Source organism: Pavona decussata, unplaced genomic scaffold, assembly GCF_977016875.1.
Source record: "Pavona decussata unplaced genomic scaffold, jaPavDecu1.1 SCAFFOLD_1, whole genome shotgun sequence".
Taxonomy (NCBI): Eukaryota; Metazoa; Cnidaria; class Anthozoa; order Scleractinia; family Agariciidae; genus Pavona; species Pavona decussata.
Window position 1 is genome coordinate 1,327,243 of NW_028145425.1, and position 13,496 is coordinate 1,340,738.

The 13,496-nt window shown below is 38.9% G+C and overlaps 1 protein-coding gene and 1 long non-coding RNA gene across 4 annotated transcripts; one reads left to right on the forward strand and one right to left on the reverse strand.

Annotated features, from left to right (window-relative positions):
* Positions 1-491: 491 nt before the first annotated feature.
* Positions 492-9,003, reverse strand: LOC146490165 (titin-like). Of its 3 annotated transcripts, none has more exons than XM_085103215.1 (4): positions 8,852-9,003; positions 3,308-3,604; positions 1,944-2,288; positions 492-925 (listed from the first exon to the last, which is right to left on the reverse strand). In XM_085103215.1, exons 1-4 carry the CDS (start codon positions 8,922-8,924, stop codon positions 894-896), a joined length of 747 nt encoding a protein of 248 aa, XP_084959341.1. In that variant the 5' UTR covers positions 8,925-9,003; the 3' UTR covers positions 492-893. The 3 variants fall into 3 exon arrangements, with proteins under 3 accessions (XP_084959341.1, XP_084959214.1, XP_084959287.1); XM_085103088.1 differs by having other exon boundaries at positions 3,308-3,607; XM_085103161.1 differs by lacking the exon at positions 8,852-9,003 and adding an exon at positions 5,682-5,769.
* Positions 9,004-11,503: 2,500 nt separating this feature from the next.
* Positions 11,504-13,174, forward strand: LOC146490166 (uncharacterized). Its single transcript, XR_014863448.1, has 2 exons — positions 11,504-11,703; positions 11,756-13,174. It is a non-coding gene; the product is annotated as an uncharacterized LOC146490166 (long non-coding RNA).
* Positions 13,175-13,496: the final 322 nt, after the last annotated feature.

Genomic DNA, 13,496 nt, shown 5'->3' on the forward strand with positions numbered 1-13,496 from the left:
TTGTATTTCAAGTATCTTGCTAAGAATTAATAGTTTTATTATTATTCTTTTACAATCCCGAGTCACTTTGATGCAATTGTTCTCTTTGTTTTTGTTGTTGTTGTTTTTTTGTTGAGGGGTATAAGAACCTTACGGACGAGATCGTCTAGTTAGGGCATTTCCCCAAAATTTGAAGCTGAGATCTAGTTAAGCACGTTTTGATACATTTCCACCACGTTATCGACAGAAATTACAAATTTCGACCATAGCTAATAAAAGGCACTGGTTATGAAGCCTGACAAACCTCTTTGTTATACATTTTTGTAAGTATTTTTGGCCTTGACCGTACACAGACCACCATAGAATTTGAAATGTGTTGAAGCAACCGACCAATTGAAACGTTCCTGTTAAGATATTCAACTCTAGCATGAACGTTAAAACAAAGGATTGTGCACGGTCGCGGTCCTTCCAACATAAATTGCAGCACCATTGTAGTTAGTCCCTATACATACATTATGGGATGTGCCTAAAGACGTTCTTAAAATAGAGTTCGAGTTATCGAGATAAATTTGAGCCAAGAGAAAGTAAAATTAGTTCGAGGTAGCGGGGAGTTTTAGTTAAGCGATTTTGATTTAGCTCTGATAGTAAATAACTAAAAATACGGGTTGAGGTCAAATTCAGGGGAAAACGAATTTTGTTCGGGTTTGTGGGGTGCTATCAGCTGTGTTACCATAGCAACTGTTTGGAGAACAGTAAAACAGATCTGCTTTATTTTGTCTCCCTAAATTAGTAAGGGATTTTCCCAGGCTATAAGGCATTGACAAGGTAATAAATATTCTATTCTATTCTATTCTATTCTATTCTATTCTATTCTATTCTAGAGGCCGCTAGTGAAGGATTTGTTTAATTTTCTTTCAAACATGTAGGACATTGATCGTAGAGTTATCTGTAGAGAGAGAGAAAAAAAGAGAAAATGTTATCTACAATTTAGGGCCTCTTCGTATGTTCTCGGCAACCAGGGTTGGCTCGGTTAGCGGGACGAATTTTGTCTTCTGATCATATGGGAAATGTCATCTTAGTTACTGAGGTTAAAAAGCCGCGTTTGTTCCTTTTTGCCTTCTCTTCCTTTCAACGTTTGTCGAAATCAACCGACAACTGCGAAGCCACCACAGGCCCGAACATAGATACATCGTTCCTATAAAGTTTATCAGCGCCGAATTATCGACTCCTGTATAGGCCATTTTTGATTCGTCACAACGATCCGGAAAGCTGTTTCTTAACAATAATTATAACAATAGGCTATTGTAATTATAACAATAGGCTTTTGTTCAGAAACAATTATTAGGATACTTCATTCATTCTGGCCCCAGGTGGCTTTTGGAGGTTACCTTATTATAGGAAATTAACAATGCACGTTCACAACGCGAAGAAAATTCACGTCACACTAAATTTACGCGAATTTTTCAAAAGTTAGGTCTACATGCATTAAATTAACGCGAATTTTTCGATAAGCATCTTGCTTTATTTACTGCGATTTTCATAATTCTGCAAACTCGCACTTAACATTTCTGAATGCCAAACCGCGTTTTGGCTTCCGTCAATAAAACCTTCCACGACAACTGCACGGATGTTTCTAAGTTTTTTTTAAAGCCAAAAATTTGGTTTTGAAGCCTAACTAGACCCTATCAATTCAAGAGATAGTTACTCTGAAGAGCCAATAGAGGAGTCATGAACTCAGTAATAAGGTTTTGTAATGAAATAAAGGTGCTTTAAAATAACAATGTTGTAAAATAGAGTGCATTAAATTTACATCGACATTAATTAAGATACATTAAATTAACGCGAATTTTGTAAAATCGCGTTAATAAAGTGCATTGTTAATTTCCTATAATAAGGTACCTCCAGAAGTTTCGCTTAAAATCCCACCTGGGAAAAAAATAAAGTGCAATGCTAAATTACTGTACCTGATTGCACCACAGCGACCAGCTTGATGGCTGCTTTTTGAATTCTTTTCATGAAGTTGCAATACAACTGACAGAAGTACTCTCCACTATCTTTATCCGTCACGTTAGAAATCTTGAGAATAAACTCAGCCTGCAGGAGCCGCCTCTGGCACTCGTTGGTTTTGTGCTCCTCAGTTATTGTATACTTTGGGCTGTTTTGCAGAATCCTGTTTCTGTAGTGCCAGGTTAAGGTGACTGGACCAATGAAACAGGTTTTCCAGCTCAGTGCTGAGCACGTCAAACTTGTGTTGGAGTATTTTTTGGCAGACACCGTTTTTCTTTCTGCTGTTATGTGACCCCGTCCACCTGTGTTCAAAATACAAAGAATGTGAAGAACGCGATGCCTGACCCAGAACTCCCCTACCGGCCTCCCATGGGGTAATTTTGTTGTTATTGTGTTCAAAATGACAAACTGAATAGTAACCTCGCTCAGTAAATGAAGTAACCACAGGGCCGAGTGAAATATTAGAATAACTACGTTTTGTCAATTAAATGTTATTTACTAAATAGAAAACGATGGAAAGCAATAAACCAGATTACAGTGATTGACTGGTTGGTAGTTTGGTTGATTGATAGGTTGGTTGGTTGGTTGGTTGGTAGGTTGGCAGGTTGGTTGGTTGATTGGTTGGTTGATTGATTGATTGGTTGGTAGGTTGTTCTGTTGGTTGGTTGGTTGATTGGTTGGTAGGTTGGTTGGTTGATTAGTAGGTTGGTTGATTGCAGGTATCCTGGTTTGTTTAAGTTGCTTGGTTGATTGGCCGGTTGGTAGGTTGGTTGGTAGGCTGGTTGGTTGGCAGGTTGGTTGGTCGGTTGATTAGTTGGTTGGTTGGTTTGTTGGGTGGTTAGTTCAGTTGATTGGTTGTTTAATACATTATATAGAAATCAATAGGTTTATTCGGTTAGACGGAAATTTATCTTGAAGCTTACAAGTTGATAATGTTTCAATCTGAAACGATTGTTTCTGTCATTGGTCTTGAAGAGAAGCGGAGATATTTGTCCATTTAAAACTATTCTATGCGTCTCTAACACATTAGTGCGACCTCATCTTGATTATTGTAGTGTCTTTTCCGAGAATAGCAACGAAACCCTAATTAAACTACTCTCTCCTGAGGAGGGAGTGGTCAGCGAGTGCCATTGGACTGCGGGCTCAGAATCAGGCACATTTAGCGTCAACTCAAAATTTTGACTTCTTCATCCTTGTTCCAGACTTCGACCTGTTTATCGCGCGAACCGAGCTTTATGTGTTCCGAGCGAATCCGCTCAACCAGTGAGGCTGTGAGTTCTTGAGTTACAAAAGGAAAATAGATTATACATGCAATACTTACAGAGGACGAAGATATCTATTGTTTGACCGTTTGGACATCTGGTCGTATGGCTGGTGTCTGCTTTGCAAGTGTAATTAGCTTCATGATCCATGCGTACGGTGGGAAAATGAAGCGTACTTCGAAGACTGCCAGCTAATTGATCATATGATTGATAAAGACCTCCAGTTCCATTAGTGATCAGTTTATTGTTTTTGTACCAGTAGACTACACGAACAGGAGCCGCGAAATGGCAGTCAAGTTTCCTGCTTTCACCCTTTACGAAAGTCAAAGGTCCCCGACTACACAATGGCGAGGCATCTGCTAAAGAAAGCGAGAGAAATGTTTAATTTTGTCATACCAAAAAAATTCAGAGAGGAAGTGGGGATAGATTGGAGGGCGATGTTCGATTGAAAGGGGTGGGAAATTATGTGGTTGCTCTGTCTCTGTGTGCGTGTCTGTCTGTCTGTCTCGATTGTCTGTAAGTCGGTCTATCTCTCCCTCTCTTTCACTGACCCTGTGTGCAGAACCACTTCTTAACGATAATTCGTATTTGTCAGTGAATCTCAGCTTTTGCTTTTCTCCGAAGCAATTTAACATACCTATTGTGGTTTATTAAAAAAACGAATTCTTTAACACAAACGATTTTTTGTTTTAGAAACTACGTATTCCTATTCGCCTACAATTCTGGAAGCTCGAGTGGCGTCCGATAGCAACAGAAGTAAAATGCTTGGAAATCTTTGCAAAAACTTGCTGGTAATGGCGTCTACTAAGAAGCAGGGGGACGGGGTAAAATCTGTTAACAGTGGGGAGTCTTTTTTGAGTTTTTACATCAAGACTTAACACGCCAATCCATTCCCTGTTCATTATGATGAGAGTTTTGAAACTAAATATTTTTCAGCCACGTGGTTGTTTTTGGTGGCGGTTCTCCAAATCCTTTCATGTCCCCGTTGTAGAGCAAAGTACGTTATTTTTGGTATTTTACCAAAATACGTTATTTTTTCACAGCCGTAACTTAAGAGTACCTGAAGCAGTTAATTGGCATGTTATAACAGCTAAAACGCTTCTGCAAATCTTTTTAGAAATCATACCCAATTTCAAACTGTACTGGCGACAAAACCAGTCACCCAGCCAAACCAATGCAAAGCAGCCGTTCAAAACCCAAACGCTTCAAGACTACACATATAACTATGTGTGTTATATGGTATAGTAATCTTTTACCAGAAGTATTCATTGAGAACTTGAAACCCCCTCCGTTGCGAACAGTTCGAGATCACCTAGAGGTACATTTTTGTAATAATAAAAAACCACAAGTCGAGAAAGGTCACTTTTTAAAAATAATATGAGAAAGGTAACCAATACTGCTATATTAATAATGAGTCCGTCTGCCAAATTTACAAAAATGTTAGCCCCTCAAGTTAGAGTACTTTGTATAAAGATAAATTTTATCCCTAATTTAGAAATAAATTTAGTCTTTATATTGAAATGGAGAATCCACGTTAGATTTCAACCTCAGCTAAGAACAATTGGACATTTCAGACAAGCCTGAACCGCAAAATTTTCATACTTCCTACCATGAAGCACTATCCGTTGATACTGGGTGTTCACCAAGACTTGAAAGATTTTGGTTTTTCTGTGAGTCATTTATCGGTGATAAATTCCACCATTCAATGAATTCCAAACATCCAGCGTTTATGTAAGCTAAAAAATTTGTTCTTGAAACACATTTTCGGAGCAAGACCCCAGCTTTATACAGTCAACTCCCTTTACTGTGGATAACCTCGGGACCACGAGTTAGTGTAGCGAGAATTTACTTCGGTCAAACGTTAGACTTTCTCAAAGTCCGTTTTCGCGGGAGTCCGGTAGTTGTTCGCCTCGTGCCTTCGTCTACCGTTGGTCCAGTCTTTTCGGGGCATAAAACGACGACTTGTGGCAAGTCTAGTTAAACGTCTGTAGTTTATTTTTGCTGGGTATTGAGCTGCTGGCCGTGTTATCGGGGTGTTCGCAAGGCGAGGGTTGACTGTAAATATGTTTTTGTCACAAGGCACGCACTGTTTATGTACATTTTTAGCTATGTGCACCCCTGTGTGAGCTGAAAAAACATAGTACTTGAATCCGTCGGGCCGGCGCGCAGTGAGCAGAGCAGAAAAAAAATTTGCCCGAGGGCAAGCTTAATAAACTTGTCCTACCAGCTAGACTTAACGCGATTTTGTAAGCCGAATGCAATCAAATAAATTGCTTCCAGTCGTGAACTAGAAAATAGCCTATTTGTCTGTTTCCTTCGTGAAAGATGAACATTGGTTGTCAAAGTTTGGAGCGAGTACTGCTAATTCCAAAGGTGGTTAGGTTAATAGGGCTTCAAGATTCCTACCTTAAAAACAAACATCATACTATATACCTGATGGAAAGCAAATTGTTAGGAAGAGACCAGCAATCATCAGGCAGCATATTCTCTTACTTCTTGAATAGTCCATTATCGTACTTTGTTCAAAAATAAGCAGTCTGGCAGACGTCCGTCCACACGACTAAGTAGAGAGGATGGAGTTGTGGGCGTCAAACTTAAGACTTCCGAAAAATTTTACACCCGACTTTTTTTATTAGTAAGCGTAAAATAACCGTTGATTGTTCACTTTGTGATAATTTAGGTGCTCAGGCGTAAGTGGACCAACTTACAAAACTGTGAATTGTCTCGGCTGGTGCACAAATAAATATCGCCAAGGTGTGTTTTATAACTGGATGAACATTTAAAGAAATCCAACTTATTTTCATGTTTTTTTTGGTAAGGGGTAAATATCTTATTGCCCTCTTGCTTCTAAATTAATTCATAGCTGTTGATTCAGCTTACAAGAGGGTCTTTATGGGGGTGGCGGACTTACGCCATTTCTCGGCCGAACTTATTTACTTCTGACCTCACAAGGGGTATGGGGGTGCCGGATTTACGCCACTTCTTAGCTATCATCTAATATTTCGGCCGTTTCTCAGCTATCAGTTTATGACGACGGATCTTAGCTAACGTTTACTTATCACGTATTTTTTCCGTAGCAACCAGCCGTAGACTTTTTATAAGAGCTTTGAACGAAATCCAATCTTTTCGAACACTGCTTCGATAGTCTTCTGGGCCCAGTTGATCGAAGCCCGATTAAGCTAATCCTGGATTAACGTGAACTTTGATTAGAGTTTACAGACTGTAATTACTAATCAATGAAGATTCTTTGAAACGATTTTTGTCTTTCAGGAAAGACATACACTGTTCTTCACCTTTAGCTTGACATTAACCTTTAAACCCACTTTAAGCGAGCGAGATGAAAACTTCGATTAACTTTTAATCGTGGATTAGCGTTAATCGGCTTTCCAACAATCGGGCCTTGACGACTTCACAACTTCTAGAAACAACTTGTTTGGAGCTCTGAGCCATCGTCGTTAGCAACTTACTGGTAACTTGCGAGTTATTTGCCAGTAAAATCTACACTATACACATGCAGGCAAAGTTTAGCCATCCCAGCAAAAGGTTTTCTTAAGTTTCTCAGCTGACAGTTAAAAGTTTAGCCATCCTTTAACGTTTGTCAGCTGACAGATAAAAGTTTGGCCAATTCACGGCTATCAGTAAATCCTCTTACCTGCTTGCTTGGCCTATAAGGCAAAGTCCGTGGGCGTTTTGCTCACATGGGCGGGGTAGGGACATAGTTTTGTGAAATCACTCGAGAACATTTGGTATTGTCTAGAAATAAATAAACGTGAGTGCACTCACGGTAGTTTTGGCACGCCCTACACTTTTATGCTGGCTCAATCTTTCTTCACATATTATCCGTGACAAAAGATCGACGGAAATGGAAATAAAAAAACTGTTAGGGTTCATGAGAGGTCATGAAAATTTTTACTGTACAAAGCATTTTTAATCATCAACGAGAGATATATGCGGAGATAAGTCTAAGATAACAGCGCCTTACTCTATATAGAATAGAACTCCTCTCGACCTGTGCGAATAGAAGCCAGTATTAAAATATTTTCGCTGAACAAAAGGTGCATAGGACGTCACAGCGCGCGTAGGATGTTCACTTTATAGGCTCTCGTTAGAGTATTCCAGAAATGATGATGTTATCGACTGTTCCGACAGCGAAGCCGGCCCTCTTCCATCTTGAAGTTTTGGAATAATCTAATAGCACCGAAGTGACTCTACTTGTACCATGGAAACTGGAGAACATCACTTCTTGAATATCATGGGATATCAATCCAATTCAACGTATTGCATTATTGTGACGCCGGCCGGTCGTATTTTGACAACAACAACAACAAAACAACTTTATTTTTTTCACATTTCCTTTTAAGATTGTATTGATACATATATGAATATTTAGTTAAATTAAAGTTTTAAAAACATTATTACGGATTGCTAAACATAAATATGTAACGTGGAAACGCCTAGCGCCTTAGTAAACCATATAGGTTTCTAAGTTAGACACTAGTCTTGTAAAGAAGCATTTTTTGATCCCAATCGAACTGATTGGTAGCCATGTATTGTCTGTATTTTGACAATATGGCTAAAGATTTTTACGAGGCATAAATGACTTTGGCTTATACTATTAAGCATATTATGATGGTTTGTTTTAACATTTAGACAGCTTTAAAAGTTATCTTTTCTTAATTTGGTTTAGTTACTTGCTCTGTTTAAAGTGGTATGAACAGCTAATGAGGATCGGGGAGGATTGTGCGGCGCCAAAGGGTATGGTTCTTGAGCCGTTTTGGTCTGAAATATGCGGGTATAGATTTTGACCATTTTAGTCTAACTGGAGTGAAAACGGGTATGTTCTGAAATTGAGTCAGGATTTGGAACACCGAGTGAACAAAGCAAAAACCGGGTGAGGATGAAGTTGCTTAAAAATTGACACACTTTAGTTGACAGTATGCCCGTGCTCTTGCCCGTCGAGAAAATAAGCAGGAGAAGTTAATTGCGCGAATGTAGGGCTTAATTTACTAATCCCCCGGATGAGTCTTCTGTAAATTACAATTATAATTTACAATGACAATTTATATACTGCCAACATCCAAAAGTTCTAAGGTGCTTTACAAAAGTAAGAACAATTCAATACAAAAACAACAGCGCTAATAAACATATGCACAAAAAAATGTTCAAACATGTGAAAATTCACTAGATACTGACTAAATGCTCGTTTTAAAAGAAACGTTTTTAACTTAGAAAGATCAGAAATGAAACGCTCGGAAATGCACCAAAGACATTGTTCCGCCATGTGAAAACTAACTAGATATTAACTAAATGTTCGTTTGAAAAAGAAACGTTTTTAAATTATCAAAATCGATCAGGAATAAAACGCGCACAATCCAAGATTTTGTTACTGATCATGAGATCAGTAGACCCCAATGTGCGAAACGGGTTTTGTGTAACTTCCTCGCAAGAATAAAGAACGGTACTCAGGAAACAGTTTATTTCACGCGTTAGTTGAAAGACGAAACGGAATTTAGCCAAGGTTTGAGCAGTGATAAGGCAGAAGATTGGGAGGGTTGAGACTGTAAACATCCATAACTGGCCAAAGAACAAAATATCACATTTACCTGATGGACAGCAAATAAGTAGAGAAAGACCAACAATCGTACAACATACGTCTCTGATTCTCGACAAGCCCATTATCGCGTCTTGTGCTAAAACACCGGGTACTGTAATCAGAAGGTCGTGACTGTATGACTGGATAAAGAGAATAAGCTGTTGGCGTCAATCTTCCGATTTTATACTCATCACCGTGCAGCTGAAAACCCCGCTTTTAATAGCGACCTCCTGGTTTTTTCCACCCATGCAAATGATTCGCATTTTTCTCATTTAAATCCCCGTTAATCCAGCAACTGTTGAAATGTGACTAGTGACCTCCTTATGGAGCCCCAAAGAATGAAGTTGTTGGTGTCAATCTTTCGATTTCATTCTCAGCTCACATTGGAGCCGAGAACCCCTCTTTTAAGTGCAACCACCTCGTTTTTACCAAGCATGCAAATGATTAGCATTTTTCTGCTCTAACTATCCCCATAATCCAACCACCGTTCAGATACGACTCGTGGCCTACCCTTTGGAGTTCCAAAGTATTATTCCGTTAATCGGGCCAACCTGACAGATCGAAAGACAATTGCGCAAGGTGGCTTACTTAACATAACATCTAAACTGGCAAAGAAAAACTCAGTTATCTTTTAATAACCTGCATTTGGTGACTGGTTTCAAGACATTTCGCCCTCTTAGTTATACTGTCTTTCTATGAGTCCTATACTGTCAGTTTCTCTCTGTGATTCTTTCCTCTTTGTAGGTAATCAGTAATCTGACACTTCCCCTCATTGTACCTGCGTCAAAGGACCTCTGTCAAGGCAATTCTCTGTGTTTGGTCAAAACTACTCAACTATCCGACAAGATATCTTTTCTCTAACATCAAATTGCTCTTAGAGCATCGAAAACATGACACTAAGGGATTTCTCCTGAGAAGAACAAAATAGCATCAGGTTTTTGGCGATCGATGTCCCCAGAATACACAGGAGAAACTGGAAAAAATTGGCCAATTTTTTTAAAAGTTGCAATCCATTTCAATCCTGCCATCCTCAGCCAAAGATAAAATACCAGTTTGCGTGCACTAGTAGGGTAATTGCCACAAACTGAACAATTATTCTAACGTTTCCATCGATACAGATACAATTTTTGCTTAATCAGAGTGACGCTAAAAAAGGTGACACTGCCTCTTGAATGCGGCCGCCCCGGGACCGTTAATACGACCAACCTTTCATGGCGTGCTGATGATAGTCTTAAGTGGTTTCCGTTTATGCTTGCAGTGATCGTAGAGTGTAAATTGGCTGTTAATTTAACAAAGATCGTTGTTTAACCCTCGGTATAACTGTTTGAGCTTCGGGATGTTAGCCGGTGACGCATTCACCGTATTTCCTATTTCCTTGAATTGTCTCGCCGTGATATAAATAGAGATCTGGAAATACACATCGCGTAAATAAAATAATTCATCGTTCTGAGACTCAGGTTTCCTGCAGCTTGAGAAAAAAAGCTTTCTTGCGTGGTTTCCGATGGCAGTGACAAAAGAAAAAGAAAAAAGAAAAGAAATCCTCTTGTGCAGTAAGTGGATAGTTCGCGGCTTCATTAGCTTCAGCAATACTCCTACAATCAGTGTATGTGTTCTTTGTCTGCCACAGATGGCAAGCTGGTACGTACACTAGTGTCCCTTAGATGGTTGCTTTTAAACGTTGCAAACATGTCATTTTTCACGTGGGCTGATTTTGAGTGCCAAAAAAATAATAATAATAAAATAAATAAACAATTTTGAAAAACACATGTAACCACCGAGGAAGTCGTAACAGTTTACAAGTCAACTTCCCGTGCTTGGCATAGCGTTTTCCTAAACGTTCAATACAGGCTTACAGTATAGTTATCTTTAGCTCATTGCTATTCTTTCAAAAACTTATTATTTTTTTTATTAAAAAAAGTTTATTTCATTGAAACGCTGAGAGAAATATCAAAATTGTAGAACGTTCCAGAAATGGCCGCAATCCTTAAATGACCTGAAATCCCTCTTCACATCCTACGCGTTTTCTGCGAAAATGTTTTAACACAATAAAATAGAGGGAAAAAAAACAACTTTTATTCAGGGCTACAACTATTTCTCTTCGGACATCATCTGTTCCAACAAGCAAACAATTGTCCTCCAGTCAGAAGGAAAACTGTTAGCTTCTCAGTCCAAATTGATAAGTAAACAATATTCTTGGCAACGCTGTTCAAGTTAAGGAAGAGCTGAGAATGAGTAATTCCCCGTTAAGTGCTTGTAAACGTTCCCCACGAAAGCCTTGAATTTGTTTATGTGGTGTCGTTTTGCAGGGGATGGCAAAGAACTAATTAAAACCAAAATGTATAATGCACGAGCACTGTAATTGCTTCTGCTACTAATGACTCTTGTTGTCTTTCGTTGCCGTCGCCCTCTTTGCTGCTCAAGTTCCCTGGGAAGTCAAGCACAGGGCGTTCGTGGGCCAGACCGGAAGCCAAGCGGAATTTGGCAAACCACCAAGCACAGAGAAAAGCTACCAGCTAATTAGTGGGAGCATTTCACTTCCGATCCCCTTCTTAGTACTTTTTTAATGAGGACAGACAGACCCCCTGATCCCCACCCGTTTCACACAAAGAATTATGCATTACGGATCTGCGTCTCCGGTACCACCGCCAACGTTTGTAATAGCTTGCTAAACATGATATACAAAGTATTTATCACATCTGCGATTGAAGTAGGCTCGATTTGGGCCGCTGTAACAGCGGCTGATATTAAAACTATTCTTGTGCAAAGTCTCGTGTACAAGAGCACGGAAATTCTGAAGACAGGGGTCACTTTGTTGCCCCCTCTTGTCATTCTGTCTGCAGCCTATGAGAGGAATTAACTAAGGTGAATGCTGATCTCACCATTAATTACATTGTAAAGGGTGGGATTAACTAAGGTGAATGCTGATCTCACCGTTAAATACGTTGTAAAGGGAGGGATTAACTAAGGTGAATACTAATCTCACCATTAATTACATTGTGAAGGGAGGGATTAACTAAAGTAAACAGGCAAAACGTTTGCTGATCTCACCTTTGTAAAAATGGAGATCACGTTTACACCTCACACGTGCGTTACACTGTTGGGCCAAGTTGTTGAAAACAAGGCATCAGTGAACACCGCGATCAAACGCGAAGGATAAGAATCGAAAGCTCAAAGGTTGTAAGTTTTGTGAGTCTGAGAGTTTACTAAATCATTTTTTTTTTAATATGATAATACTAAAAACGTTTAACGAACCATAGCGTGAATCAATTCTCCAGATGTCACGCATTTAAAAGGGCAGTGTCGCCTATTAAAAAAAAAATGATTACTCGATGGCCCAAATTAAAAACGTATTTGTTTCAATGGCATCGGTTTGTTAACAATATAATAACCCTACTGGTGCACAGAAACTACTTTTAATTATGTTTGGCTGCGGATGGCTAGAATGGAAGTGGATTGCAACTTGAAAAAATTGTTCTTCCTGTGCATGGTTGTTCTTCCTACGAGAAAAAACCTTAATATTTTCTTCACGATGTTGTAAGAGCAATTTCATGTTACAAAACAGTTTTTTTTGTCAGTTTTGACCAAATACAACAAAATTGCCGTGACAGTGCTCCTTTAAACAGGAGACTTAGATAACCAATATCACATGTTGCACTCGGTTCAAAACTAAAAAAAAAAAAAAAACAATAAATAAATAAATAAATAAATAAATAAATAGATAAATAACTTGAAACTTTTTTAGGAAATCGTAAAACGATTTAATAAATACACGGTCTCGTAAAAAAAGGAAACCTTTCAACTCTCAAAGTAAAAGCCTTATCTTTAAAAGACTCAGTTTTCTGCTTCTTTTTGTTTTTTTCCTTTTTACGCTTGACCGCGGTTGAGTTTAGTGTGAACTTTGTTTCCGGCTTAAAATTACTGGTATTATAAAACTTATGAATCTTTTCCCCACTCATTTCAGAGGGTTGCCAATCGTTTCATTACTAAACCCCGGGTCGTTTCTCGAAAGTCCCAGTAACAGACCGTGCCCGATATATAAGCATATTTTTAAATGTTTTTTTCGCCGATTACACAGTGATTAGAGACATGGAACTTGGCCAATGTTTTCATAGAATTATAGGATTTTAAAATTTAGTATTCAAAGCTAACAAAAATTGACTTCTGTTAAGAAACGTTTATCACAGAAGACGCTTATCGAGCCCGGTAAGTTACCGGGACTTTCTAGAAACGGGCCCCTGATTGTTCCCCACTGTCGTCACTAATACTGCGTCCACGTTTTATTTCAAACTACTTTAGGCTCTTTCTCTAGTATCATCCAGAAAAAAAAAGAAAAGGATTACCACCTTATTAAGCGTTACAACAGTTACAAATTGGTGTTTTCGTTCTTCAAGACCGGCGATATTTTTGGCATGAAAGACCCTGTCCCAAGCGGGCTTTGTTCGTGAGTTGTATACAAATTTTTTGTGTACCGTCTGTAATGCCTGTTACGTTGGCGAAACCATCCGGCATTTTTCCACACGCGTTCGTTAGCACTTAGTCACTGATGGGGCCTCTCACGTATTCAAACACTTACCAGATTTATGTTCGGCTTATTGTTTTAATATTTTAGATCATTCTTCCACCAATTTTCAGCTCAAGATAAAATAGGCTATTCA

Bases quoted from the DNA above. Each gene is read 5' to 3' on its own strand.
- LOC146490165 (XM_085103088.1), bottom strand. From the start codon at position 8,924: ATGGGCTTGTCGAGAATCAGAGACGTATGTTGTACGATTGTTGGTCTT. The intron at 3,608-8,851 runs GTAAATGTGATA...CGCTTTCTTTAG, and splicing joins ACTTATTTGCTGTCCATCAG to CAGATGCCTCGCCATTGTGT. The intron at 2,289-3,307 runs GTAAGTATTGCA...TTTTGAACACAG, and splicing joins AATAGATATCTTCGTCCTCT to GTGGACGGGGTCACATAACA.